The 25,485-nt window shown below is 43.9% G+C and overlaps 3 protein-coding genes across 4 annotated transcripts in view; all 3 read left to right on the top strand.

Annotated features, from left to right (window-relative positions):
- abcc1 (ATP binding cassette subfamily C member 1 (ABCC1 blood group)) overlaps positions 1-279 on the top strand; it is a 40,414-nt gene extending 40,135 nt beyond the window's left edge. The window contains exon 31 of the mRNA XM_030725536.1: positions 1-279. This exon is cut by the window's left edge and continues 2,449 nt beyond it. The gene's annotated coding sequence lies outside the window, so the exon portion shown is untranslated.
- Positions 280-1,385: 1,106 nt separating this feature from the next.
- On the top strand, positions 1,386-13,088 carry scaf1 (SR-related CTD-associated factor 1). 2 transcript variants are annotated; one of them, XM_030725538.1, is made up of 7 exons: positions 1,386-1,581; positions 3,683-5,599; positions 6,299-7,218; positions 10,303-10,385; positions 10,616-10,927; positions 11,187-11,315; positions 12,297-13,088. In XM_030725538.1, the coding sequence occupies exons 2-7, from the start codon at positions 3,771-3,773 to the stop codon at positions 12,453-12,455; spliced, it is 3,432 nt and encodes a 1,143-aa protein (XP_030581398.1). In that variant the 5' UTR covers positions 1,386-1,581; positions 3,683-3,770; the 3' UTR covers positions 12,456-13,088. The 2 variants fall into 2 exon arrangements, with proteins under 2 accessions (XP_030581398.1, XP_030581397.1); XM_030725537.1 differs by having other exon boundaries at positions 3,683-7,218.
- A 2,268-nt stretch (positions 13,089-15,356) lies between these two features.
- snrnp70 (small nuclear ribonucleoprotein 70 (U1)) lies at positions 15,357-23,980 on the top strand. The gene is made up of 10 exons (XM_030725510.1): positions 15,357-15,550; positions 15,915-16,068; positions 16,146-16,208; positions 16,552-16,606; positions 16,687-16,751; positions 16,977-17,039; positions 17,655-17,736; positions 21,062-21,163; positions 22,505-22,604; positions 22,681-23,980. Exons 2-10 carry the CDS (start codon positions 15,922-15,924, stop codon positions 23,408-23,410), a joined length of 1,407 nt encoding a protein of 468 aa, XP_030581370.1. The 5' UTR covers positions 15,357-15,550; positions 15,915-15,921; the 3' UTR covers positions 23,411-23,980.
- Positions 23,981-25,485: the final 1,505 nt, after the last annotated feature.

The raw sequence follows: 25,485 nt of genomic DNA, 5'->3' as shown, positions 1-25,485 counted from the left end.
TGTCTCTATGGCTATAAGTGGAGCTGCATGGGGGTTAGCACTGTCACCTCTGCGTTCTGGAGACCTTCTGGGTTCGAATCCAGCCTGGGGCTTTTCAGTGTGGAGTTTGCGTGTTCTCCTGTGGGTTCTTTCTAGGTACTCCCACTTCTTCCCACAGTCCAAACACATGCATGAGGTTAAGCGGTTGTCAAGTGTTGTGCTCCAGCCCTCCACCCCCTCCCACAGCTCTCAACATGGCTGTGTGATGTTCAGGGCTAAATGAGTCTGGCCTGTTGGTAACGTGATGTTTTATCTGGAGGATTTCTGCTTTTGCAAATAAACTATTATATGTGACATCATTGTTTCCGAGGCAAATACTTGATCCCTTATATACTGGAACAATTTGAAAACACACCAGATGTCAGCGGGAAAAAAATGATGCTGGCTATCTATCCTGACACAGACTGGGTCTATGGATGCCACATCAATTGATGACATGAACATTATCAATCTGCAGAGGACTGAATTCAAAGAAAAATCAAAGATCTTGTCAATTTTGCCAAAATTTCATTGCAGCAACTCAAAATGGAACGCAGTAGTTATATGGCCCAGCGTGCTTGTACATATGCCTGACAATGTTAGGGCATGCTCCTAATGACACAGTGGATGGTGTCCAGGAGAATCTCCTCCTAGATCTCAGCCAGGGCGTCACTGAGCTCCTGGACAGTATGAAGTGCAACCTGGTGGTGTCGGATGGACCAAAACATAATGTCCCAGAGGTGTTACTGAATTTAGGTCAGGCAAGCGTGGGGGCCAGCCAGTGGTATCAATCAGGAACTGCCTGGATACTTTTGCTACGAGGCCGGGTATTGTTGTGCACACAGAGGGACCCAGGACCAAGTGCACCAGTGCAGAATTCTGTGCATCCCTCCCTGGATATGCCTTCCCAGACCATCACTGACCCACCATCAAACCGGTCATGCTGGATGCTGTTACAGGCATCATAACATCCTCCACGGCTTCTCCAGACCCATTGATATCTGTCACGTGCTCAGGGTGAACCTTCTCCGGCCCTGTCCAGCTCTCCTTGAGTAACAGCCTGTCTCCTTGAATCTCCTCTATGCTCTTGATAGCATTATTACATTTATCACTTGTATTTTCATACCACACATGAAAGTAAAACACCATCCTAAACCTTTAATTTGTTTAACATGTTTAATTTTCTCAGTTTATGTGAAAACCTCAGATGGCCTTCAGGGAACGTTCTTGAAAGTGCTACAAAAATAACTGACTAGAACATTCTCCAAGGTGGCAGTCCAGCTGACCGTGTTCGCAGCGGAGGATAATGTAGGCTTCAAAACAATGAGTCAGAAGCAGAACGTGTGCAGGACTCAGTTTCCCATCATTCTTTGTCGTCCGGTTTCAGGGGAAGGAAGATGGCGGTGACTGGTGGAACAGATCTGTTTCGAGTACTGGTGCGATTTTAAGCGACAAAAGCAGCGTGTGCTTAATTTTATCGCCTGATTGAATGTCTGAGGTAGTAGTAGCCAGTAAACCCAAAGCCGGGGCTTTGACCTGCGACTTAAGATTTCCGGACTGAAGGTAATTCATTAACATACTGCTTCTCTTGCTAACTGAGTCTTGCTACCTACGCTAAGCTAATAAGCTACACAGCCAACTGAAAATCTGCTGCCGCCATACATTTTTAAGGTAATAAATCGAGAGTGCGAGCACTGACAAGACCGGATTACGGATAATGTAGTTAATGGGCCAGATGTTCTGTAGGCCAGCCAGCGCTGGTCCATGGAGCGTCAATATTAATGCTAGCTTTGGTGAGCACTGATACACAAAAGTCCCTAATATGCAAGCAAAACGTATTTTTCTTTCAGAAGTGAGACATCACAGGCATCGAAACAGACGGTAATATTTAATTCATCATCTGAACAATGCAAAAAATCTGCATGCTGCGCAGTTTTTAATGAATATGTTGTCTTAAAGTGGACCCCCTCTGTATGCAGAATGATCCTGGTGCGAGGGTCTACTCCTGCTCACTGCTTTCCTCCGATCTCATCTCGCGTTACTTAAAACCACAGAAACCAGCTAACTGAGTCTGCGGCTCATATTAACCCTGTCCTTCAATAAATCTCAGACTGGGTCTCCGGGATGCTCTGTATTCTGATAAATATGACTGGATTCCAAAACACTAACTAAGCTCCTGCCTGCGATTAAAATGCTACATCTGTTTTGTGCTCGTTAGGTGTTCCGCTTTGCGCCTAAAAATCTGTGACAAACTAATGTCTCGTAAATTCTGCCACATGGACAGCACTGTAGCCATTATTAATCCTACATTGTATTCTTGACTTAGCTGACACATTCATTCAGTCTCCTCTTTTTTTCTCTGTACTATATTAAAGACATTTCCTCTCTTTTGACAACTCACAGTTGTAGAAAACAATTTGATCTCAGTTGAAACTGGCTCTGCTATGAGTATCCACCATGATTACATACACACTGAAAATTAAAGGAACACTTAGAAAACATCAGATCTCAATAGGAAAAAATTCAAGCTGCATATCTGTACAGATATGGACTAGTTAATGTGTTAAGAATGAAAGAATGGCACATCATTTGATGGGAATGAAAATTATCAACCTACAGAGGGCTGAATTCAAAGCTCCCCAAAAATCAAAGTGAAAAAAATTTACAGTTAGTAAATTTTACTGAAATGTAATTGCAGCAACTCAAAATGGTAATCAGTAGTTTATATGGCCCCCACGTGCTTGTATGTATGCCGGACAGCATTGGGCATGCTCATAATGAGACAGCGGATGGTGTCCAGGGGAATCTCGACCAGGGCATCACTGAGCTCCTAGACAGTTTGACGTGCAACCCGGTGGCATTGGATGGGCTGAAACAATGTTCCAGAGGTGTTCTGTTGGATTTAGGGCAGGTGAACATGGGGGCCACTCAATGGTATCAATTACTTCATCCTCCAGAAACAGCATGCGTACTGTCGCCACATGAGGCCGGGTATTGTCGTGCACGAAGAGGAACCCAGGACCGACTGGACCAGCGTAGGGTCTGAAAGTAGGTCCAAGGATTTCATCCTTGTGGCAGTCAGGGTACTGTTGTCTAGCCTGCAGAACTCTGTGCATTCCTCCATGGATATGCCTCCCCAGAAGACTGTCACATGTGCCCACAGTGCACTACCTGTGCAACCTGTGTAGGGTCCAGGTATCGCCCCGTGCTACCAGTACTGACACTAGCACTTATAAAAAGAGTCCAAAAAGATGAGAATTAAAAAATGTCAGTGGCCTCCACCTGTAAAACCACTCCTGTTTTAGGGGCATTGTTGCCCCTCTGTTGCACCTGTTGTTAATTTCAGTAACCAAAGCAGCTGAAACTGATCAACAACCCTCTCTGCTACTTAACTGCCTAGATAAATATACCAGAAGTTTAAATGATTTGATACTATACTCTGATTAAAAGTGTTCCTTTAATTTTTTGAGCAGTGTGTGTGTGTGTGTATATATATATATATATATATATATATATATTAAAAAATTACAGAAAATAAGGAAAACCAGAATATGTCAACTTTATTATTGTCCACAAATGATATCATAGGTTTCCTCTGTTCTCTGAGCATTTCCACTTAGATGATGCTGTGATATAAAGTGACACGTTCTTTTCTCTCTGCAAGGTTGCTTCCTGGAGCTGTGTTTTGTGGTGTGACCTACCAGTCCCTAGGTATCACAGTCTGACTTCTGACCCACAAGTTTTTCTGGCTCATGGACTTGACTTCAGCAACAGGCTTCAAAAGGAGGCCTGGTGCCTCCTCTTCACCTGGTGGAGTTGAAGAGACTGCAAAGAGCCCTCCTTCCTATTCACCTTCACTGTCTGCATCGTCTCCTTCAAGTGAACTGTCTTCACCTCTGTCTACATCCTCCTCTATGTGTGCCAACTCATCAAGTTATCAAAACCATGTAAAAAGTCAGTTCAAGGGAACAGAGGTGGCCAGGGTTTCCTCCACTTCTGCCTCTCTAGCTACGCAGTCTCTCTCTAAGCCTACGTCCAGTACCACCTCCTCAGGTTGTTTCCCTAACACTTTAATGCAACAAAGTGTGGATTGTGAAAAAGAGGAGAGGAAAAGGGTGATGTACGATCCTTTCAATCCAAATAATGGAGATAAAGAAGGGACAGAAAAGAAGGAGGTGGGAGAAGGTGAGAAATATGACCCTTTTGACCCCACTGGTTCCCCAGCATCAGATGTTGATGATGGGAGTGGCAAAGGGAGGGTAGTGAAGAGAAATGCTGTGAGAGAAGAAAAGGGGGAGGAGCCTCCAGATTCCACGGACACCTTGACTGACCTTCCAAGCCCCTGTCTGCCCACTCAGCTCCCTCTGAGGAGGAGGGTGGACTGTAGCACCATGAAAGCTGGAGTGCAGAGTGCTGACTCTGATAACTCTGAAATAGAGGAGGGGGAGATAGTTGGAGCTGCTGAAAGAGATGGAAGCAATAAGAGACCTGTGGAGGAAGTCCTCCCCCTGAGTTCTCCCAGCGTCTCCTTCTTTGGGTCAAAGCCAGAACGAATCCTCAGAGTACTAGATGGCGATGGCTTTGTGTCTGTGTGCACAGAGGGCAGCTGGGAAGTAGACAGGGAGCTTAAGGATGAGCCTGTGGTAGGAGTAGAGGATCTGAGAAGGAAGCTGGTCAGCAGAAGGAAGGAACGATATCTCTCCTTTCCTGCTTCTTCACCCCTCTCTCCTAACCCACCACCACCACCACCACCACCTCCTTCTTCTCATCGTCCAGTTTCTACATCATCTTCCCCTCTAACACCTCCTGAAGATCAGGGCAGCAAGTGTCACAAATCCTCCAAGAGTTCCAAGGGCAACAGCCGACAGAAAAGCAAAGATAGGAAGGACGGCGAAAAGGAGAATAGAAGAAAAAAGAGAAGGAAGGGCAAAGAAGGGGGTCAGGAGAGGAGCAAAAAAAAGGAGCAAGGGCATAAGACTGGGAAGGAGGATAAAGGAGGGAGGAGCAGTAGGAGCAGTAGTCGGAAGAGGAAGAAGAGATGGCACAGCAGCCCAGAGACTTCACGATCGTGTAATTCTTTAGGAAGAGGGGGCCACACGAGATGGTCATTTTCAAGCCTGTCTGAAGAAAGGCACAAAGAGAGGGAAAGGAATAAGGACAGAAACAGGGGCAGAAGTAGAGACAGAGAGAGAGACAGGGACAGAGAGAGAGCGACAGACAGAGATAGAGGGAGGGAACACAGTCGCATCAGTAGCCACAGAAACGATGGAAGAGATCAAGATTTTAGCCCTAGAAAGAGGGAGAGGGAAAGGACGGGAAGACATCATTCAAGGAGTAGAGAGCGAGGCCTTTCAGAGAGGTCCAAAAGAAGCAGGGAAAAGATTGAAGACAGCAGAGATAGGCAACATGAGAGGGACCGGCGAAGGGACGGTCGTCCTGTTGTTCCTCCATCCATCCAAGATCTCAGTGGGTCCGACCTCTTCGCTATCAAGCGAACCATTACAGTCACAACCACCACAACAACCACTACCGTTCCCGGCTCCCCAAGACTCACCCCACCCTCTCCTTGTAGGGCTGCAAAGGACGCTGACAAGCCCCGAAAAAAGAAGAGAAAATGGCACTCAGCTGGAGAGGCAGAGGACCAAGGAAGTTGTCAGAGCCGATCACAGTCACGCTCTCCACCGAGGTATCACAGCTATGAGTCAGACCGCTATTCAGACAAATTGGAGATCGATGTGTTATCTTTGGATGGCGAAGCTTTGGACTCAGACTACCCATCTTTAGAGGATACGCCTCCTGCTACGCTCCCTCCAGAACCTCCTGTCCCCAGCCCCAAAACTAAAACTACCCCAAAGACTGGACATCAACCAAAAAAGAAATCTCGCACATTAAAGAAAATTGGCCAGTCTGAGTCTTTGTCCTCTGCCAGTACAACCAAAAGCAAATGCCTCTCATCACTGATGGTCACTTCAGGATCTGCCCCTGTTTCACCTGGGTTCCCCTCAACAAAGCGGACCAGGAAAATAAGAAAAGACAAAGACAGAGACAAAGAGAGCAGAAAGGATATGAGCCGCTCTGGGAAGTCCAAGAAAGCGAGTGGTGGCCGGAAAGGTAAGCTTCAGTCAAAAGTGTCTGTTCTGGTGCGTGAAGGTGTGAGTAGCACTACAGGAGCTTCAGTTGGCTCTGGAAAACTGAGCATGGACCTTCTAGGGCCCGGAGGCACAGGAGGGAGTGCTGGGGGGTCGGTGGTAGGCGGCTCAATTGCCGTAGTCTTCTGCAGGGACAATGAAAGCAGGTCACCGTTTCTGAAACCCTGCTCAGAACCGCTGTCACTGGGTGGGCGCAGTAAAGACCTAGCCAGTATGGGAAAACGCAGTCTAACTGCACCACCATCATCCTTAGCCAGTCCTGCAGGACTGAAATCCAAGAAAGCAAAACCCAGCTCCATTACATCCACCTCCTCCTCAGCTTCCTCCCCTTCATCTTCTCTGATATCCAAGCGCCGCCGCCGCCTGGCCAAGAAGACAAGAGAAAAGGCTAAAGCAGTAGGGCTGACTGCTGGAGGTGGCAGCCAAACTAAAGCAATGTCCGAAGCCTGGGGCGGGAGTATCTCCTTAGACGTTCAGTCAGGTGTTGGAGATGTGAGCAAGTCTGTCAGTCCACATACTGGCCAAGCTGGCCCTACACCCTGCTCTTCCTCCTCTTCCACATCTTCTTCCACCAGTGTGCTCCCACCATCCTCATCACCACCTCACACCCCTCCAGCATCTATCGCTCCATTGCGGGACACCAGGGACTCTTCGCCAGACTCTCAAACTGTGGACAGCAGCTGTAAGACTCCAGATGCTTCTTTCTTAGCTGAGGACTGTCCAACTCAGACTAGTCCCACTCTGCCAGCATCCAGTCCTTCCAACCTGTCCACCTCCCAAGGAGCGGTTCTGAGCAACGCTCCATCCACGGCCAAGCTCCCAAATCCAGATGACGCACCAAAATCTCTGGGCTCACCTCCTTCCTCGTCCTCATCAGCCCTCTGTGGTCTCCCTTCTATGTCTCTGCCTCTGTCTTCTTCTGACCCATCCTCTTCTGTGTCCTCCTCATCTGCCGGTAAGCCGCCCCCTCCTCCTCCCCCTCCGGCAGCACCTGCGCTTCCTTGGAGTCTGCAGACTGGGGTGGACTGCACAACCGGCGGTGTCTTAGCATGTAAGTTCCCTCTCCATATGCAGAGACGTTAGATGCTAATAAGCATACAAAAACAAAAAATGAACTGTTAGCAGTGTGCACAGTTGAGCCATTTGGTCAGTTGGGTAGTTAGTGAGTCACTGGACAGTCAAACACTGTTAGAAAAGATCATCTGTAAGAAAAACTGGCTGAGCAAGCTCTACTTTTTTTTTGCTGATATGAGCCTATTTTCACATTACAGTAAGCATATGAGGTTACCAGAATAGGCTGTTCTTAGGGAACACAATGGGAAGGATTTCACTCACCTGTGCACTGTAAAATGTACACGAGGGTCGCGTGAATAAAAAATATTATTAAAACCGCAAGCGGTGATATCGGGCCCTCGCACTCCGCGCGCGTCGACCTGTGGCGCTCGTCGACCCGTGCCGCACTCGGAGGTTTTGTGATCGTGATGGGTCTCTAGAAAGTTGAATTCTTTTATAGGAAAAGGTATCTTTTGCTCTCGGCATAGACGCAATGGAATATTTGGGGGTGTGGTCACGGCTCCAGCATGCAAAATAGGGCATGGGTCTGATTGACTTTTTTGATGGGCTGTTTGTCTAGATGATGTGGAGCCAATTTGGTCTCACTGGGTGAAATGCCCTAGGAGGAGTTCATTCAAATAGCAGGCCTGAAAATGGCAAAAATTGACACTTTCAATTGAAGATGCTGGACTTCCTGTAGGGTTTGGAGTATGGCTCCAAGAGACTTTTTTGTATGTCTTAGGATGTTACATGAGTGTGCAAAATTTCAGAGCTGTAGATAAAATGTAACTCAGGGGCTAGCTAAAAAACATGGTATATTATGATATTTAAAGCTGCCAGTAGGGGGCGCTCTAACGTTTATGGACTTTATGCATATCAATGTGTTCAGGGCAGGAGGCTTATCAAATAGATGAGGATTTTGTAAGGAATGGTGAAAGATATTTCATGTATTTCAGAGCAAAACTAATTCTGTGGACGGTCATACAAATTTTCATTTGCTTCTGTAGGGGGCGCTATTGCGCCTACAGTCTTGAATCTGTAGTTATGGATTCAGCCTGGGTGTGTACATGAGTGATTAAATTTTCAGCCTGATCAGACAAAGCATGTGCGAACAAGTGCACAAACAATTTTGGTGGTGAGGGAGAAAAACAAAGGCCAAATTTAATGGCCTGGTGTGACAAGGCCGTTTAATATTTTGTAAAGATTTCCACAATATTTGATGGGCTACTTGTGTAGATGATCTGGAGCCAATTTGGTGTCAGTGGGTGAAATGCCCTAGGACGAGTTCGTTCAAATAGCAGGCGTGGAAATCGCAAAAATTGACACCTTCAATTGAAGATGGCCGACTTCCTGTAGGGTTTGGGGTATGGGTCCATGAGACTTTTTTGTACGTCTTAGTATGTTACATGAGCCTGTACATTTTCATACATGTAGATAAAACGTAGCTCCGGGGCTACTCAAAAAACATGCTATTTTAAGATATTCCGAGCTGCCACTAGGCGGCGCTCTAACGTTTATGGACTTTATGCATATGAATGTGTTCAGGGCAGCATGCTTATCACACCACTGAAGTTTGAGCCAGATTGGGCAAGTTGACTTTGAGTTACAGCCATTTTTGTGTTCATGGCGAATCATCGAACTTTGCCGTCCCATAAGGGTCATGCCCTTTTGTCAAAAACTCACAGTTTTGAAAACACAGTAAGTCCAACTTCTTAACGCTTTCCAGGTGAAATTTGAGATGGTTCTGCTAAACCACCTTGGAGCTGGACCTCCAAGTGTAAAATATGACATTTCCTGTTCCCACTAGGTGGCGCTGCGACTGATATTAAATATTGTCATATGTATGTGTTCAGGGGGGCACCCTCATCCTACTGGAGAAGTTTGATGCACATTGGATCATGTAGGTATGAATGAGAGGCAATCAAAATTTCATGGCGAATGATCAAAGTTCAAAGGGGCATAAGGACCCCTCCCCCTTGGCAAAAACTCACCATTTTCGAGATTTAGATTCCCCTGGGGGTGTAGGTTAGACAAACCAAATATGAAGATGATAACGTCTAAAACCTCTGAGTTATTAGAAAAAGTGTGAGGGCTGCAAATCGCCAAATTTGCATAATTAATTCAAAATAGCGGACTTCCTGTTGGGTTTAGGGCATGGCTCCAAGAGGATTTTTTGTGCGCCTGGACATGATATACATGTGTATGAAGTTTCATTCATGTACGTGAAACACAGCGGTGGGGCTCCAGTTTAGGGGGCGCTAGCGAGCCATTTGGGCGCGCCCTTGCCCGAGCCCATTAAAATACTTAAATTTTCACCAGGTGTGACGCATGTGCAAAGTTTCATGAGTTTTTGAATATGATAAAGCCCCCAAAAAGCCAATTCATTTGCCTGAATAATAATAAAAAAAAAAAAAAAAAAAAAAAAAAAAAAAAAAAAAAAAAAAAAATAATAATAAACGAAGCAATTACAATAGGGCCTTCGCACAGTTCGTGCTCGGGCCCTAACAAGATTTAGCCCAAGACGTAATTGAAGATTATAGTGGAGCTCCAGCCTCACACAGTGGGTACCAAAGAGGCAGCACGACCAAAACACCGACCGAAAAAATCCTCCTGGATTTGGCACCAGGAGTGCCTGTTACTGTAATCACAACCAAAACCTTTGCTGGTAAAAAGCCAATAAGAGTCCTTTATCAAATAACCTGTTAAAGTTTTCACCAGCTCCCATCCACACCAGTCTGTTTTTAAAAGCCACAGGACATTTAAATTAAGGACAAGCTAAATGTGTGTACAGCCAAACTGCCTGTTTAGGTAAATCTTTAAAGTTACCAGATTTCTTGTAAACTGTGTTGCAGGCTGGCAGCAGCTGCCCCTTTCACTGTCATGGCACGGGGGGGGGGTATTAAAGGGGGGGACACAGGATATACTTCACTAAGCTTTAGTTACTAAATATTTAGTAGATTTAGACCAAAATATAAACCTACTGTTATGTTATAGTTTTAAAGATACACACACACACAATGTCATCATTATATGTGTTTGTTTGTATATTTCCTGAAGTGACAGTCTCAGTTCTTTCTCACAGTGACTGCTCTGCTCTTCAAAATGGAGGAGGCCAACATCGCCAGCAGAGCGAAAGCACAAGAATTTATTCAAGCAACCAGCCAGGTGATAGTGACGCTCAGTGGCATTCGAGTCATCTTCACTGGAAATCAACATCTCAGTAAACTGTGTCTGTTCTGAGAAACACTTACATGCTAGAGTTGTGCCTAAATGTGCTACAAATCCATTCATACATGTTTATGGTGAACTGCAGGTTAGCCCTGTCAGACCACTAGGCTTATTTATTTTGTACTCTGGATGACCATGAACTCATCTGTCTCCTCTCTCTCGTGCAGATACTCTCACAGGCCAATCAGAACCAGTCCCAGCAGCACGCTCCTCCTCCTTCAGCCTCCTCCTCCTCATCCTCACAGATTCCTCCCCCTCCCGCTCTCCCTCCACCTGCTGGTCTAAGCCCAGCTCAGTTCATTCTACACGGCTCCCTCCCATTAGTTAGCTGCACTAAAACTCCACCTTCACACCTACACCCTTCAATGGGAGGTGGATGTGCACAGACTCCACCCTCCATCGTACCTGTGGGGATGACAGGAGTGACTGGGAGTTCTAGTGACACTGGATGGGACAACGAGAGCAAAGACCCTGATAAGGTAAACTTGAACTTCATGAAAAGATCAGAGCAGTTTGTTCTCCAGAGTGGACAAAACAGCCGTGCAGCACTGCACTGTTATTTCCTGAGGCCAGTATTGGCGGTGAAGCGGTCAGCACTGTTGGCTCACATTTAGAAGGTTCTTGGTTCAACCTCTGCGTTTGCCCTGGGCCTCATTGGGTGGATTCTGCATGTTTTTTCTTCTGCTGTTGTCATGTTTTGCTTTTTTGTTTAACATGATGCTTACCTGAATTGCACAGTACCTGAAGAAGCTGCATACGCAGGAGCGAGCAGTAGAGGAGGTGAAGCTTGCCATCAAACCCTACTATCAACGCAAAGACATCAACAAGGAAGAATACAAAGACATCCTTAGGAAAGCAGTGCATAAGGTCAGCATCCACACACAAATCCACTCATACACATTGGTCATTGTTTATAAATCTCATGGTGCATTTTTACTTTGTGCTTTCTATGTTGTTACTACAGCAAGTTTGAGTAATGCTTCCAGCCTGGCTTAAAAAGAAACTGCAGTAGTATACAGTCGTATATATTTCTACAATAAAAGCAGGGATGTACTGACCGGACTTTTTCCACGTTCCCTAAGATACTGATATCTGGACTTTGGATATCTGCGGATAATGCAGTAACAAATAGATGCAAGAATATACATTTAATGAATTGCTATTTTTTAGTAAAATAATACTTTTACTAAAAAATAAACCAAATCTATTGATGTTGGAGTGCTGTGATCAGTCCAGGGTGTACCTACGACAGCTGGGACGGGCTTCATCCTCCCTGCCCCCACGACCTGAACTTGGATAAGCAGTTAAGAAAATACATGATATTGACATTATTCCCCTACTTTGTTTACATTGGTGTCATATCAGCGTAGTGCGGGGGTCATTTATGTTGGTGCTAGTTTCTTCTTTTTTTGAGCAGTCTTCCTCATACACACTGACAGCAGAAAGTTGAAGTGAAATGATCTGCATCAAGTTGATGACATCAGGTTTTGTTACCATAAGTGCAGTAAAAGCATCCCAACAATTATCACACTGACCATGACTGAGAACAAGGTGAAGCATCATCGTCTGAGCATTTCATTCTGTTCCTGCTTTTGTCCCTGCTGTGCTAGCTGTCAGCTGTAAACCGGTGCACCTCTGCTGGCTCAGAAAAGGCAGAAAACATACAGCTGAACTGAAAGGATCAGCCTGCTGCTGCAGATCACATTAGAGCTTTTAGAGATGGGACTGGACCAGTGTATGGTCAAAATAGCTCACATGTGCATCCCTAAATGAAGCCACACAAAGAAAATACCGACTTATGTCCTGAGTTGATATGGGCCGCTTAATCACACTGTGTCTTTGTCTCAGATCTGCCACAGCCGCACCGGAGAAATCAATCCAGTCAAAGTCAGCAACCTCATAAAGCTGTATGTTCAGCGCTACAAATACTTCCGGAAACACGGCCGCAAAATGGACGAGGATGAACGGGATGACAGGGAGCCGGGAGCGCTGCATTCCTCTGCCTGATAGGCCGCTGTTTTTTTAACAGATGTTTCACCCTTTCCACCTTCTGCTCAACACTAGAGCCATTCACTGATTGACATTGTCTGATTTTAGTTTCCTTGTCTATACTTTTATGTTATCTTGTACAAGTTTCTATCCTCATCTCTGAAATCGCGCTGTAAATATGCCTTTCAAAATGTATCATGAACACAAGGTTCAGTTAGTAGATCCTGTCGTAGACACTTGTGTGAGCTAATACAGCTCCGTATTCAGCCCTGCAATAAATACTACCTTTGTGAAGGTTACAGTTCTTAGTTGATTGAGTTTGTTAGAAGTTTTACAATAGTGGTGCTAATGACAGGATTTTTCCCCCAATAGCACTGAATTAAATGTTCATAATGACGCTCTACCCAACCTCTCCTTTGTATCAAAATTGAAGTTGAGGGGAGATGCACACCAAAATGTGCTGTACAATACTAAATAACACTACTCCATCTCCCCTGTTTTCACGTCTGTGTCTTTGCAGGCAGTATGTATGCTGAGACTGTCAGTAAGTCTCACTTCTTTTGTGTATTCTGTGCATGTGTTACTGAGATCAAGGGTTACTCAATTTATAAAATGACTTGACCAACATAATATAAATGTTGCTTGAACACTGGTAAACAAAACAGTGGTCTTATTTATTTTGTCTGGCTTCTGTGCATTGCCTCTGCGTATTAGAGAAAACCATAGACTATATATATGTTTTTTTATATGGAGAAAATCTGTGTACTTGTTATACTTAGGACTTGGATGAATAACTTTGGCCTTTGTTGCCAACTAAGCGTAAAGCTGTACATGCAAATGCAGACTGGAGTTCACTACATCTGCGCTCTCCTGCATCAGCCTCTGCACAGACTCCATCACCACTGACAGATGCATCCGGGTGTATGCCAACCAAAACCCGGGGATGACAAGACAGGTCAGGACCAGAAACGCCACTTTCAGGTGTCATGACGTGGAAGTGTACAGTGCAGCCAGGGTGAAACTGAAGAGGGGCATCAAACAGGCCAAGTCTGATTGTAAAAATAAAATTGAGGACTACCTCCACCGCAACAACTCATGGCAGGTGTGGTTGGAGGTCAAAAACGGCAAACCCAGACTCAATGCTGTGCTGGCTGGCAGAGTTGAACTGCTTCTTTGCCCACTTGGAACAAAAAAACAGCAGAAGCAGCCACATCCCATCCAACAGACAGCACTAACCACATCTTTGCGATGTGGGAGCGTGACACGAGGGCAGTAAACCCCGGAGAGAAAGCAGGACCTAATGGCATTACTGGCAGGTTGCTGAAGGACTACAGGCCAGCTCACAGGGCTCTTTACTAAAAATTCACCTGTCCTCGGTACAGGCCGTTGTCCCACCCTGCCTGAAGTCCTTAACCAGCATCCCTGTCCCAGAAAAGATCACCGTAAGCAGCCTAAATGATTTCTAGTCAGTGGCTCTCACTCGAGTCATTATCAAGTGTTAGGAGAAACTGGTCAGAAGTCACCATTCGAGGACTCCACTCACATTCAGCCACCACCAGTTTGCACACTACTCTCACCCATCTGGAACAGAAGGACAGTTATGTCAGTCGTTTTTAGAATTTACTTTAAATCGGCATTTAACGCAGTTATTCATAACAGACTGGTAACAGAAGTAATCAACCGTGGCCTTCCACTCCCATCTGCCTCTGAATTAGAGACCTCCTCAGTGACCACCCACACAAACCCAAAGTAGGGCCCCTCTCTTCCCAACACAGCCTCAGCATTGGCTCCCCACAGGGATGTGTGCTGAGTCCCCTACTGTACACCCTCTACACACATGACTGCACCCCCACCCACCCACCCAAATAATGCCATTGTGAAGTTAGCCGACGATGTCACGGTGGTTGGGCTCATCCAAAGGGAAATGGATGTGCATACAGGGGCGGGATGGGAAGCCTGTCGTCATGGTGCAGCAAAAACAATCTGGTCCTCAACACCAAAAAAACTAAGGAAATTGTAGGAGACTTGTGGAGAAACAGATCTAACCATCAGCCCATATACATGAACAGGGTTGTGTGGAGATGGTCTCTGACTTCATTTCTGGGCCTGCATCTGGATGATGACCTAGCCTGGAAAACCAACACTGCTGCACTGATCAAGAAACCACAGCAGCAATGCCAATTCCTGTGGGTTCTGAGGAGCAGCATCCTGCTGGTGTCCTTCTACGGATGCTGTGTTGAAAGTGTACTACATCCCAGTGTGATTTGCCAGCTGCACTGCACAGGAAAAGACTCCAGAAGGCCATCACCATAGCAAAGAAGATCAGTAGTTGTGCTCTTCTCTCAGCATTGCAGAGGAGATTTACAGATCCCACTGTCACAGTGAAGGCCGCAGCACCCTGAAGGACACGTCCCACCCAGCACATCACCTGTTCCCACTGTTACCTGTGCAATAAAACCCAAAACAAACAGAATAAAAAACAGCACATATCCCAGTGCTGTTGCAATAATACATGATAAATGTACACTGAAGGGTATACCTAGCAATATCCACATATATATATATATATATATATATATATATATATATATATATATATATATTTATATATATTTATTTATTTTTTTTTTTTTTTTTTTTTTTTTAATCCAAAAAATCTCTTATTTTTTGTATAATAAGATAGACTGCTGTCTTTGCACTGAATAGGACTGCATACAATTTCTTACTTACAATGACAATAGAGATTCTGCTAGTGTAAAAGGTTATGAATAAAAGTTGCATAATCAGTGAATGGTGGGGGGTGTCTTTCTTTAAAACTAAATTCAGATTTTCACAAACAGTCCTGTATAAATATTTTTGGCGTTTCCTGTTTCGGTTTTACGTCAAATGTTGTCATTTTGCGGCATCCCGCCATTTTATATTGTGAACACGACGCAGTAAGCTACTTCTTGTCACTGCACGTTGTGGTTAGCCTGAAAGATCCGATCATAATTATCATTTTTTTTTTTTGTCTACTTCAGTAGCAGTAAGTCTGTCAAAAAGGACCTGCCTACATCACACGCTTCTTTTTCTGCTACATGATCTGAAATTTGCTAAACACTGGAGGAGAGAAGGTAAGACTCATTGTGGAGCCTGCGTGTTAGCTTTGTTAGCTTGATGGGTAATTCAAAATCTCCATTTACAGTTTAACGCTAAACAAGCGATGTGTGATTTAGAGGCTGGAATTAAAGTGAAAACTTTGATGCGTGCAATTCATATGTGATTATCGTATTGTTTGTATGTAAACCACGATGTTTGGGTGACGCGTACAAACTGGCCTTATGACGGTACGGGTGGCGTCGTAAGGAAGACAACAGTTAGCATATCGAGCTAACTGTCCCGAGAACTTCCGTTCTTGGGGTTGGTGTTCCCTTTAGTGCCATGATTTAGCAACGTATTAGCTATCAGTTAAGTGATACTTGTACTCCTTGGTGTTAGGTGAAAAATGACCCAGTTCCTACCGCCCAATCTGCTGGCCCTCTTTGCTCCACGGGACCCGATACCTTTCCTACCTCAGCTGGTGAAGTTGCCCCATGAGAAGCATCACAACCAACCCTACAGTGGCATCGCTCCGTTCATCAGACACTTTGAGGTGGATATTTAATCTTCAGTGCGTTATGATTTGCGTTTATTCCACAAGTCCCATTAAATATCTCCCCTTTTGATTAGGACCCGAGAGATGCACCCCCTCCAACAAGAGCAGAAACCCGTGAAGAGCGGCTGGAGAGGAAGGTGAGATGAACAGTCTTGATGTGTGGTAAAAATGAGTTGTCACATTGTCTTGGTGCACCCCATATATTACTCAGCATTCATTTCAATGTGCCTTGTAGGTACAAAGTGGTCAGCTTTTCATCATTAATGACCATATTAATGTAGCCTCTAGTTCAGACTGATTTTTTTCTTTTGTATGTAGCATAAAGAGATTTTGTCTGATTTTTCAGCAGTTCACAGTGCCTCACACAAGCTGACGTTTTAATCTCAAAACAGTACTTGGCATATTTACAGGCACTGCCATTAAGAAAGCTCAGTAATGTTTGAGAACTAACCATTTCCTGCAAATGTTTTGTGTTTTTAGAGGCGAGAGAAAATCGAGAGGAGGCAAACAGTAGTAGAGACAGAACTTAAACTTTGTAAGTTTTTCACACGGCACAGGCTCTTCACACTGTATATGATGTATTGGTTTAGGCTAATCTTGGTTTTCTATTTGTAGGGGATCCTCATAATGACCCAAACGCACAGGGGGATGCCTTCAAGACCCTGTTTGTTGCACGAGTGGTTAGTATATTAAAATATATTGATTTTATGCCAGGTGTTAGGATTTTTTATTCATATACAGTACCGGTCAAAAGTTGGGACACACTGTGTGTGTGTGTGTGTGTGTGTGTGTGTGTGTGTGTGTGTGTGTGTGTGTGTTTGGATAGAGTGTGGGTGGGGGGTATTGTTTTTACCAATGTTACTTTAAATATCATATTTTTTTGTTTGTTTGTTTCTTCTCTACAGAATTATGACACCACAGAGTCCAAACTTCGCCGTGAATTTGAAGTCTATGGCCCCATCAAACGGGTAAATTTATAAGGCCGTGTCTCAATCAGATTAATGTTGTGCTTAATGGGAGATTAACATTTGTATTAGAATTAAAACGTTATTCAATTTATAGTATTTCAAGAAATACCATAAATTGATTAACTTCAATTTCTGTTCCTTATTTTGTTGGTCGGTCATTGTGTAACTTGGTGTGAGTGTTTGGGCAGAGAGCTCCAGAATGTTCCAGAAAGAGGTTTTTTTTTTTTTGTTTGTTTGTTTTTTTAAACAAATTTGACATTTGTAAAAAATAATAATAATAATAATAAAGTGATTGTTGGCCTACAGCCAAATTACTTTCTGTTCCAATATATATCCTGTATTGTACAAGTAAAACATTTGACAGCAGAACTCTGTGGGCTAGCAGGTCTCTTCATTTATAAGAGAAATCAATCAACTTAAAAATGATTATTCAGAGATACTGTTTTGATTCAGTTCAGCATTTTAAGTCTTTACAAACTCAGCTAATTGTACCCCTAGAAAATGCAAATATTTTCTTGGTCAGTGGTCATAACAGTTGTTTACATAAATAAACAGCAGGTTGTTTGTGTCATGATTCTTTCTGCATAATTATTTCTCCATACGTCTTTTTTTCAGATTTACATAGTCTACAACAAGAGGACAGCGAAGCCTCGGGGCTATGCATTCATTGAATATGAACATGAGCGAGACATGCACTGTGAGTAACAACATAGAGCTCTAAGCCAAACACATTCTTTATAATCATTTCCATGAAGACCAATCTCTCATATGCAGGGTGTTTCTTCTCTGGGTCACCCTTTGTTCCATATGGATGTTTTGGGGGGGGTTTGTATAGCAGCTTTCTCTGTTGTGACTGACGCCAAGTTAGAACCAAATTGATGGTTATGGTGTTAAAAAAAAAATTGGAGCTTATTCTACAATATGCATGTTGAAATCCAAGTCTGGTGTTCTCGTGTGTGTGTGTGTGTGTGTGTGTGTGTGTGTGTGTGTGTGTGTGTGTGTGTGTGTGTGTGGCGTGTCATCAGTTGCCTAATACTCTGGTTGGGGGAATGGCATCATTCTTTTTGGCCATCTTTTGTTTTTTCTCCTTTTTGGGGGGGGGGGGGGGGGGGGGTTGTGTGTTTCATTTGTGAGCCTGAACATCTTTGCCTGTCAAAGGGCACATTGTCTTTTAACTGTTAGGCGTTGTAGCTTTGTGGAAGAGCAGCTCTCCTGGTTGGACTATGATGGTAAGCACAAGGTCAGACTGGTCACCAAGCATTGAATGGGGTTTTTACCAGACATGCATCAGAACCCATCTTTTGTATGACTAAGTCTTTGACTTGTTTGGCAAAGTTTTTATTGGTGGTCTTCAACCCTGGTCATGGTGAGATTAATTCAGCCTTTCCACACTAGTGAGATATTTTAAGCTGGTGGCGATGCCACAGTAAATACTGTCTCTTTTAGAAAGTCGAATGGTGCCCTCTAACACAAAGCACCATTCTGGGATATTAGTGCAATCAGCTCTTCAAGACCAGAGTTGCTGAATCACAGTTGTGTAGTCAGAGCAGGGAATGAACTGATGGGGAATGTGGGGCTAATCGGTGTATTAACTGTATGTTGTTCTCATTGCCACTGCAGCCGCCAATCTGTGATGGCTATTGGCCAGAGCTGGCTGGCAGATGATGATGGTTATGATACATCTACACCCTACTACCACAGCTCAGTATATGGTTGGTATAATGGGTTTGTATGATGGGTAAGATTTCTTTCCACCCTTCATCTCCTACATAGGGTTAGGGTTCAGGTTCAATGGGTAAAGCGTCTTCTTGCAGACCCTAAAGAGCTTTTAGTGCCATTATTGCTATTTGGATCTTAGGCTTTGACCATTGAACGCACCCTTGCCTTGAACACTAGTCTTAAATCTTGCCCAGTCTTCTGCCCTTTATGTTAAAGCCACCTCAGGTTAACGAGGGCTCGCGTTCTGCAAAAGCAAAAACTTATCTGTGTGACGGGTTAGTGAGCCAGAGAGATCCAGACGCTGTTGCCATTAGCTGGAGTTTCCTGTGATGACCAGCCTGTAGATTCACTGAATTTGATACTGATTTTTAAATCAGCAGATACAGTTTGCAGTCTTATTGTACAGCACTGAATTGCTGAAGTGTTAGTTTGAGGAAGGTTGTTACCTAAAGCAGCCATTCCAAACTTCAGCCTGTCACTGCCCATTTTAAAATCTAAAACCTCTGCTCATTAGATTTTCATTTATTAATTTGATCTTTTGATGATCTTGTTGAGGTTGACTTTTAACAGCTTTGCTTTCGCTATAATTGAGTTCAGGCTCAAAAATAATAAAATGAAGAATAACATATTTTAAAATCCCATGGCTTTGTTTCATTAGTTTCAGTTAATATTTCAGGATGTTTTTTTTTTTTGTTTGTTTTTTTTAAATAGTAAACTTAAGATTTTTTTTTCCCCTATATGTTGTAAATGACCTTTTACAGCCCACTGGCAGTAACTTTAAGCTCCACACTTTGGGATCCAGTGGTCTGAATTTAATTTGATTCACTTCTAAATTTCCTAGTTTTTTCTTTTTTTTGGTGTTTTGTTTTTTTTAAATAAGGCATAGTGAGTTGGCTTTAATAGAAAAGGCAAATGAACAGTTGTGTTGGTAATTCTGCTAAATGGGCTATTCATACCATTTTTTATTTTTAAACTACACAATCAGGCAGATATTAATTAAAATGGCTTTAAAGATTACTACCCAAGAGTTAGGTGAAGATTTCCCAAGTGTTAGTTCCTACACTTCCAGTTTCTAAGACGTCAGTAAATAAGTTGCTGACTGAATGTATGTCAGGACACTTACATTGAAGGCATGCCAGCGACAGTAACATTTCTTCCTCAGTAGGTCAGAGTTGTGATAAAACAACTCCTGCAATGAAGGAAGCCCCGTTTTTTTTTTGTTTTGTTTTGTTTTGTTTTGTTTTGTTTTGTTGCATTTTTCCACATTTCCTTTGTTTGTTTTTCACTTGGTCCATGTCTGTAGGACTGGTGGTAAGGCCCTAAAAGAGGGGGGGTGGGGGTGGGTGGGGGTCATGGTAAGTAGATGCGTTGTGACACTGTTCTGGTGTGGAGCCTGGGGCTGAGCCTCTTGTAAGTTATCAGTGAGGTGATGCTGTGACTGATGGGTTTTGGTAAGGCCCTTTTCATGGATGTGAACGTTTTACTTGTGGATCTACACGTCATCAAACCAGTATAGCAGTCTGGATCTTGGCACGTTCTTCCATCATACAAGATGGATCAGAAGATTGTGTGGTATAAGGGAATGAGGTGTGGGGTAAAGTCGGAATGTACACAAGGCTGGAAAATTTTCCAGGTGCTGGAGATGATGGATTGTTCCCTACTGTTGACTTCTACGTTGCTCTCAAGCTTGGAAAGGGTTTCAGTAACTGAAAGAAACTCGTATGCCATTCTTAATCATTTGTATGATAACAGAAGTCTTTAAAATTTCTACATCGTTGATTACATTTTTAGATTTCTTGCTTTCTGGAAAACTATAGATATCTGGAATACTACTTGTTGACTGTGTCAGCTCTCCCAGCTGGTTAAGTGAAGGTTCTGATTTGTCACAGTCAAAATTAAGTGCCAATCTGCTTTTTTAGCAGTAATATATTTAAAGAGTCCACAGCCTAAAGAAACTGGCACTTAAATACCTACAGTTATCTAGATGTTTTAAAATGGCTACATTTACTATATCTAGACAATATCTATAAATTATACACTATGTAAGCAGTTGCTTTTTAGTGTAGATAGTGTAGGAGCTGGACCCTGAGTAATTAAAAGCAGTTAAACGTGTAATGTATCAATCACTCTTCGGGTGGAAGGAAGTCTACTCCCATTATCCTTCGGCTTTTGCCCAGAGAGCAGCCATGTCGGCTTCGCCTGCTCCTGGTCAGTATAATAATGCACTGTTTGTTTCCTTGGCCATATGCAGCCACACTCTTTCCTCACCTCTTATCTTCCCTCTTCCCATTCCTCTTCTCCAGCCGCCTATAAGCATGCTGATGGGAAGAAGATTGATGGCAGAAGGGTCTTGGTGGATGTGGAAAGAGGACGTACTGTCAAAGGATGGCGTCCTCGCAGGCTAGGTGAGCACTGCTCCTATGAGTTAAGCTGCCAGGTAATGTCTAGGCATGTTTTTATTTCTCCCTAAAGGCTAACAGGTGCCTTACCAAATTAAATTAATTCAATTTTATTTATATAGCACCAAATCACAAGTCGCCTCAAGGCTCTTTGTAAGGCAAAAGCCACACAATTACAGAGAGAACCCAACAATCAAAATGACCTCTGTATAATGTTTGAAGTGGCAACATTTAGGAAATGATACTGGTTTATGGGGATTCTAAATATCATAGTTTGCATCCAAATATGTCACATTTAACATCTGCCTTTTTCAAGTTAACCCAAAAAAGTGTTCTCTTTCTTATAAATACTGTACTTCCTAAAGTATTCACTCATCTGCCTTCACACACACACACACATGAACCTGAGTAACATCCATCCTTAATCCAGAGGGTTTAATATGATGTGGGCCCACCCTCTGCAGCTGTAACAGCTTCAGCTCTTCTGGGAAGTCTTTCCACAGGTTTAGGAGTGTTTATGGGAATTTCTGACCATTCTTCCAGAAGCACATCTGTGAGGTCAGACACTGATGTTGGAGAGAAGGCCTGGCTCACAGTCTCTAATCCATCCCAAAGGTGTTCTATCAGGCTGAGGTCAGGACTCTGTGCAGGCCAGTCAAACTGGCTCATCCATGTCTTTATGGAGCTGCTTTGTGCACTGGTGTGCAGTCATGCTGGAACAGGAAGGGGCCATCCCCAAACTGTTCCCCCGTCCGATAACACCAGCCTGTGGGGCCTCAAGGTCACATGAAGTTTGAAGGGCCATAGCAATTGAAAGTTGGTGACCTCTGTGCACCTCGGCGTCCTATCACGGTACCACACTGGGATTCACTGAGCTCCTGAGAGCGTCCCATTCTTTCACTGATGTTTGTAGAAGCAGTCTGTTGGTTTATACACCTGTGGAAGTGACTGGAACACCTGAACTCAATTATTTGGATGGCTGAGTGAATACTTTTGGCAATATAGTGCATATTGTCAAGAGATAATGAATCCATATAAATAAAAACTAATTATACTCAAAATTATGTAAGTAAATTAAAATGGGTTTCAGCAGTGGAAATAACAAAAGCTGCACTTTGCACTTGTTTTTATTGCACTACAAACTTCATAAAGTACATTTAAAAAGAACAAAGAAAACAAAATTAATATTTACAAAATACAATACTATTCCCTTAAAGGTAAATACTACCCAGAGAGTGAGCTGCCTTGGTGGTGGTTTGAGTTGACTGTGGTGATGGAGAATAATGTGCAGTCAGAGGGTCCTCCCTGTTTTTACATAATTGAACTTTTGTTGATATCGTTATCCAGGAGGTGGATTGGGTGGCACGAGGAGAGGTGGAGCTGATGTGAACATCAAGCACTCTGGTCGAGATGATGCGTCACGCTACGATGACCGTCCTCTGGGAGGGTAAGTTATTTTTCACGAAGACCTGTCATAAACTGTGTACTGCAGTAAATAAATATGGCAACTGTGCTGCTCATAGTGATCGTGACCGTGGAGACCGGAGGGAACGCAGCCGTGAACGGGACAGGGACAAGGACAGAGATCGTCGGAGGTCCCGATCTCGTGAACGCCGTCGACACACCCGTTCCAGAGAGCGAGAAAGGGAAAGAGACCGACAGATCGGAGCAGGAGAGGACACCAGTGGTAGTAACCGGCGTCGAGAGCGCGAAAGGGAGCGTGGGGGGGCAGCGGGAGGAGACAGCAGGAGTAGGGAGAGAAGTCGAGACCGGAAAAGAAGGAGCAGGAGCCGGGATCGTAAGAGAGACAGGGAGAGAGGTAAGGGGCTGGAAGGGGATGAGGTCAGCCAAGGAGAAGGTGGCCCTGAGGCTGGGGAGCGGATGCTGGAGGACCATGAAGGAGAAGTGAGTGAGGGCTTAGAGGAGCGTAGAGACAGAGAAAGAGAGAGGGACAGACGGCGTAGCCATCGAGACAGGGACAGACGTAGGGGAGATCGGGACAGAGACAGGGAACACAAGAGGGAGCGTGGAGAGAGAGACAGGGGAGAGCGGAGAGAGGAGCGCCATGGTTCCCTACGAGACGACATGGGCCCTCAAGATGATATGGGCAATGAGGATGATGGAGGAGTGCCGCCACAGATGGAGGAATACAGTCAGGATGGGATGATGGGCCAACAGTCGGTCCCATCAGCTGATGGCTATGGTTCCAGTGAAAATGGCTACAAGATGGAGGCTCCAGGAGATGAGTACTGAAACGGCTCCTCTGCCAGGAGAATCTAACTTACAAGTAGTTTCTTTTTGTTCTGTCACATGGCATTTGGCCATGGGAGCTTTGTGATTTCAGGGCTTCTTGAGTATCAAACGCCTAGCTAGCTTTCCTCTCAATTTGCTTCAGTACTCTATTTGGTATCAATGTACACATTGATTTGATCTCTTAATTGGCAGTTTTCTTACATTGCCCAACTAATCTGTGCCACTCCATCACTAAATGTCATCAAATTACTCTGGAGATGTTTTTAATTTTGTTTTGTCCATCCCACCTACACACACACACACTCTTGACCTTCAGATGCACATGAAACACAAGTTTTTAAGTTCTTTTGAAATGGTAGTCTTTATTTCCAGATGAATAAAACAATTAGAATGTGGTAATTGGATCCAAATGACCATCCAGTCTGTTTGTCAAATTGAAGTAAATGTAACGTTGTGGCAGTTGAGGGCACCTCTGTTTATTCATTTATGAATCTTTTTTTTTTGTTTGTTTGTTTTTTGCTGTTGGTAATATTTCCAAGGACATTTTAATAAAGATGTGACTTAAAGCCAGAGCTACTCTAGAGTGGATATTTCACACCATTTGCTACTTTCCCACCGCCAAGGAACCGGTTCGCGTGCCAGTGCCCGTGCTGTTCCCAATGAACCGGCGAAACGCTTAAGAACGGGCCCGCGTTCCCACCGTGTTTCTGTGAACTGCTCCTTTACGTATGAGTGTGGGCGGGTCCTCATCTGGACACGGACGCTGAAGCGCACAAACTTTCTGTGCTGCAAATAGGTTTTAGGGTCCAAACCAAACTACTGCAGCATCTGTGTGCAGCACAGAGGGAAACACAGACAGCGATTAGAGCAAGACGACAAGTACGCACTTTGTGTCCTTTTATCTGTGATATGAACTGATACAAAGCAGCAAGTTCAGCCTTAGAGCCCAACCTAATTCACAGCCCTGAAAATCGCTTCGCTTTTCTCCTGTAATACACGTGTAATATGGTAGAAATCTTGATGTTGAGACGGCAGAGTCACGCCCTTCTGCCGCTTTTGTCACGCGTTCGTGGTTCGAGACCAGCTAGCTTGCGGGGCCGGAATTGAACCCGTTTTTCGGCCGAGCACCGAGTGTTTCGGCGGTGGAAAACCCGCCTAACGGTTCAAATTACGGCACCGGCTCCGGAACCCTGTTGGTGGGAAAGAGGCCATTCACTGTACATCCTTTGGCTACAGGAAGTGTTTTATTTTGTAGTCACCTATCAGTATCATTGGAATTGCTTTGCAGTAAACTACATATAAGAGAACAAAACATGAAGGCATGAAGAACATGAGGATGGCATAGTGAGACATAACTGTATTTTTTGCATAGGTCAACAGTTTTAATCAATTTTTTACTGTAAATTTTCACATGTGACTGTTTTGAAATGTAAGTGGAGATCTGTTTGCTTAAATGCCGAACTGAAAGTTTTTTGTTTTTTTTAATTTTATGTATGTAAAATTTGGCTAGGATAATTAACAAATCGGCAGTATATTGTTCGTTGCTGAAATAACGTAAAGAATAATGATGCTCGTCGTGCTCTCTAAGTACAATTTCTTTACCATGTTTTTAGATCTACCCGGAAATCCTTCCAGAACAGGGTCACACGGATCGGTTCACACCGAACCAATCCGTGCTCTAGAGTTTCCACCATGTAGTTACAAAGCGAACAGGGATAAATCTACAAATAACAGAACTGAGCTGAGTTCTTCGCCCGTGAAGAAACTGAGTTTTGACCTTTGGGCGGAGCCTGCAGAGCCTAATGTGATTGGTCACTTTGATGGATAGTTCAGGTTACTGCGTTACACCGAGTTACGCCGCGGCAGCAACATCATCCATGTTTGAAACCTGTTTGCTCACAGTGGAGAATAAAGTTTCCAGAATTAATTATCAGTAGTTGTTTTCTGACAAGTGACTTATTGCATAAGACCATCTTTTTTAATGCGATTGAGAAAAAAATGTGAAATGTATTTATATAAATATGTATCGCAGTGTTAAGTGTTTAAAAAGTGATTGAATTTCACCCTGGAAAAGG

The sequence above is a fragment of the Archocentrus centrarchus genome, unplaced genomic scaffold (genome assembly GCF_007364275.1).
Source record: "Archocentrus centrarchus isolate MPI-CPG fArcCen1 unplaced genomic scaffold, fArcCen1 scaffold_58_ctg1, whole genome shotgun sequence".
NCBI lineage: Eukaryota > Metazoa > Chordata > Actinopteri > Cichliformes > Cichlidae > Archocentrus > Archocentrus centrarchus.
This window is presented reverse-complemented; position numbering and strand designations above follow the sequence as displayed.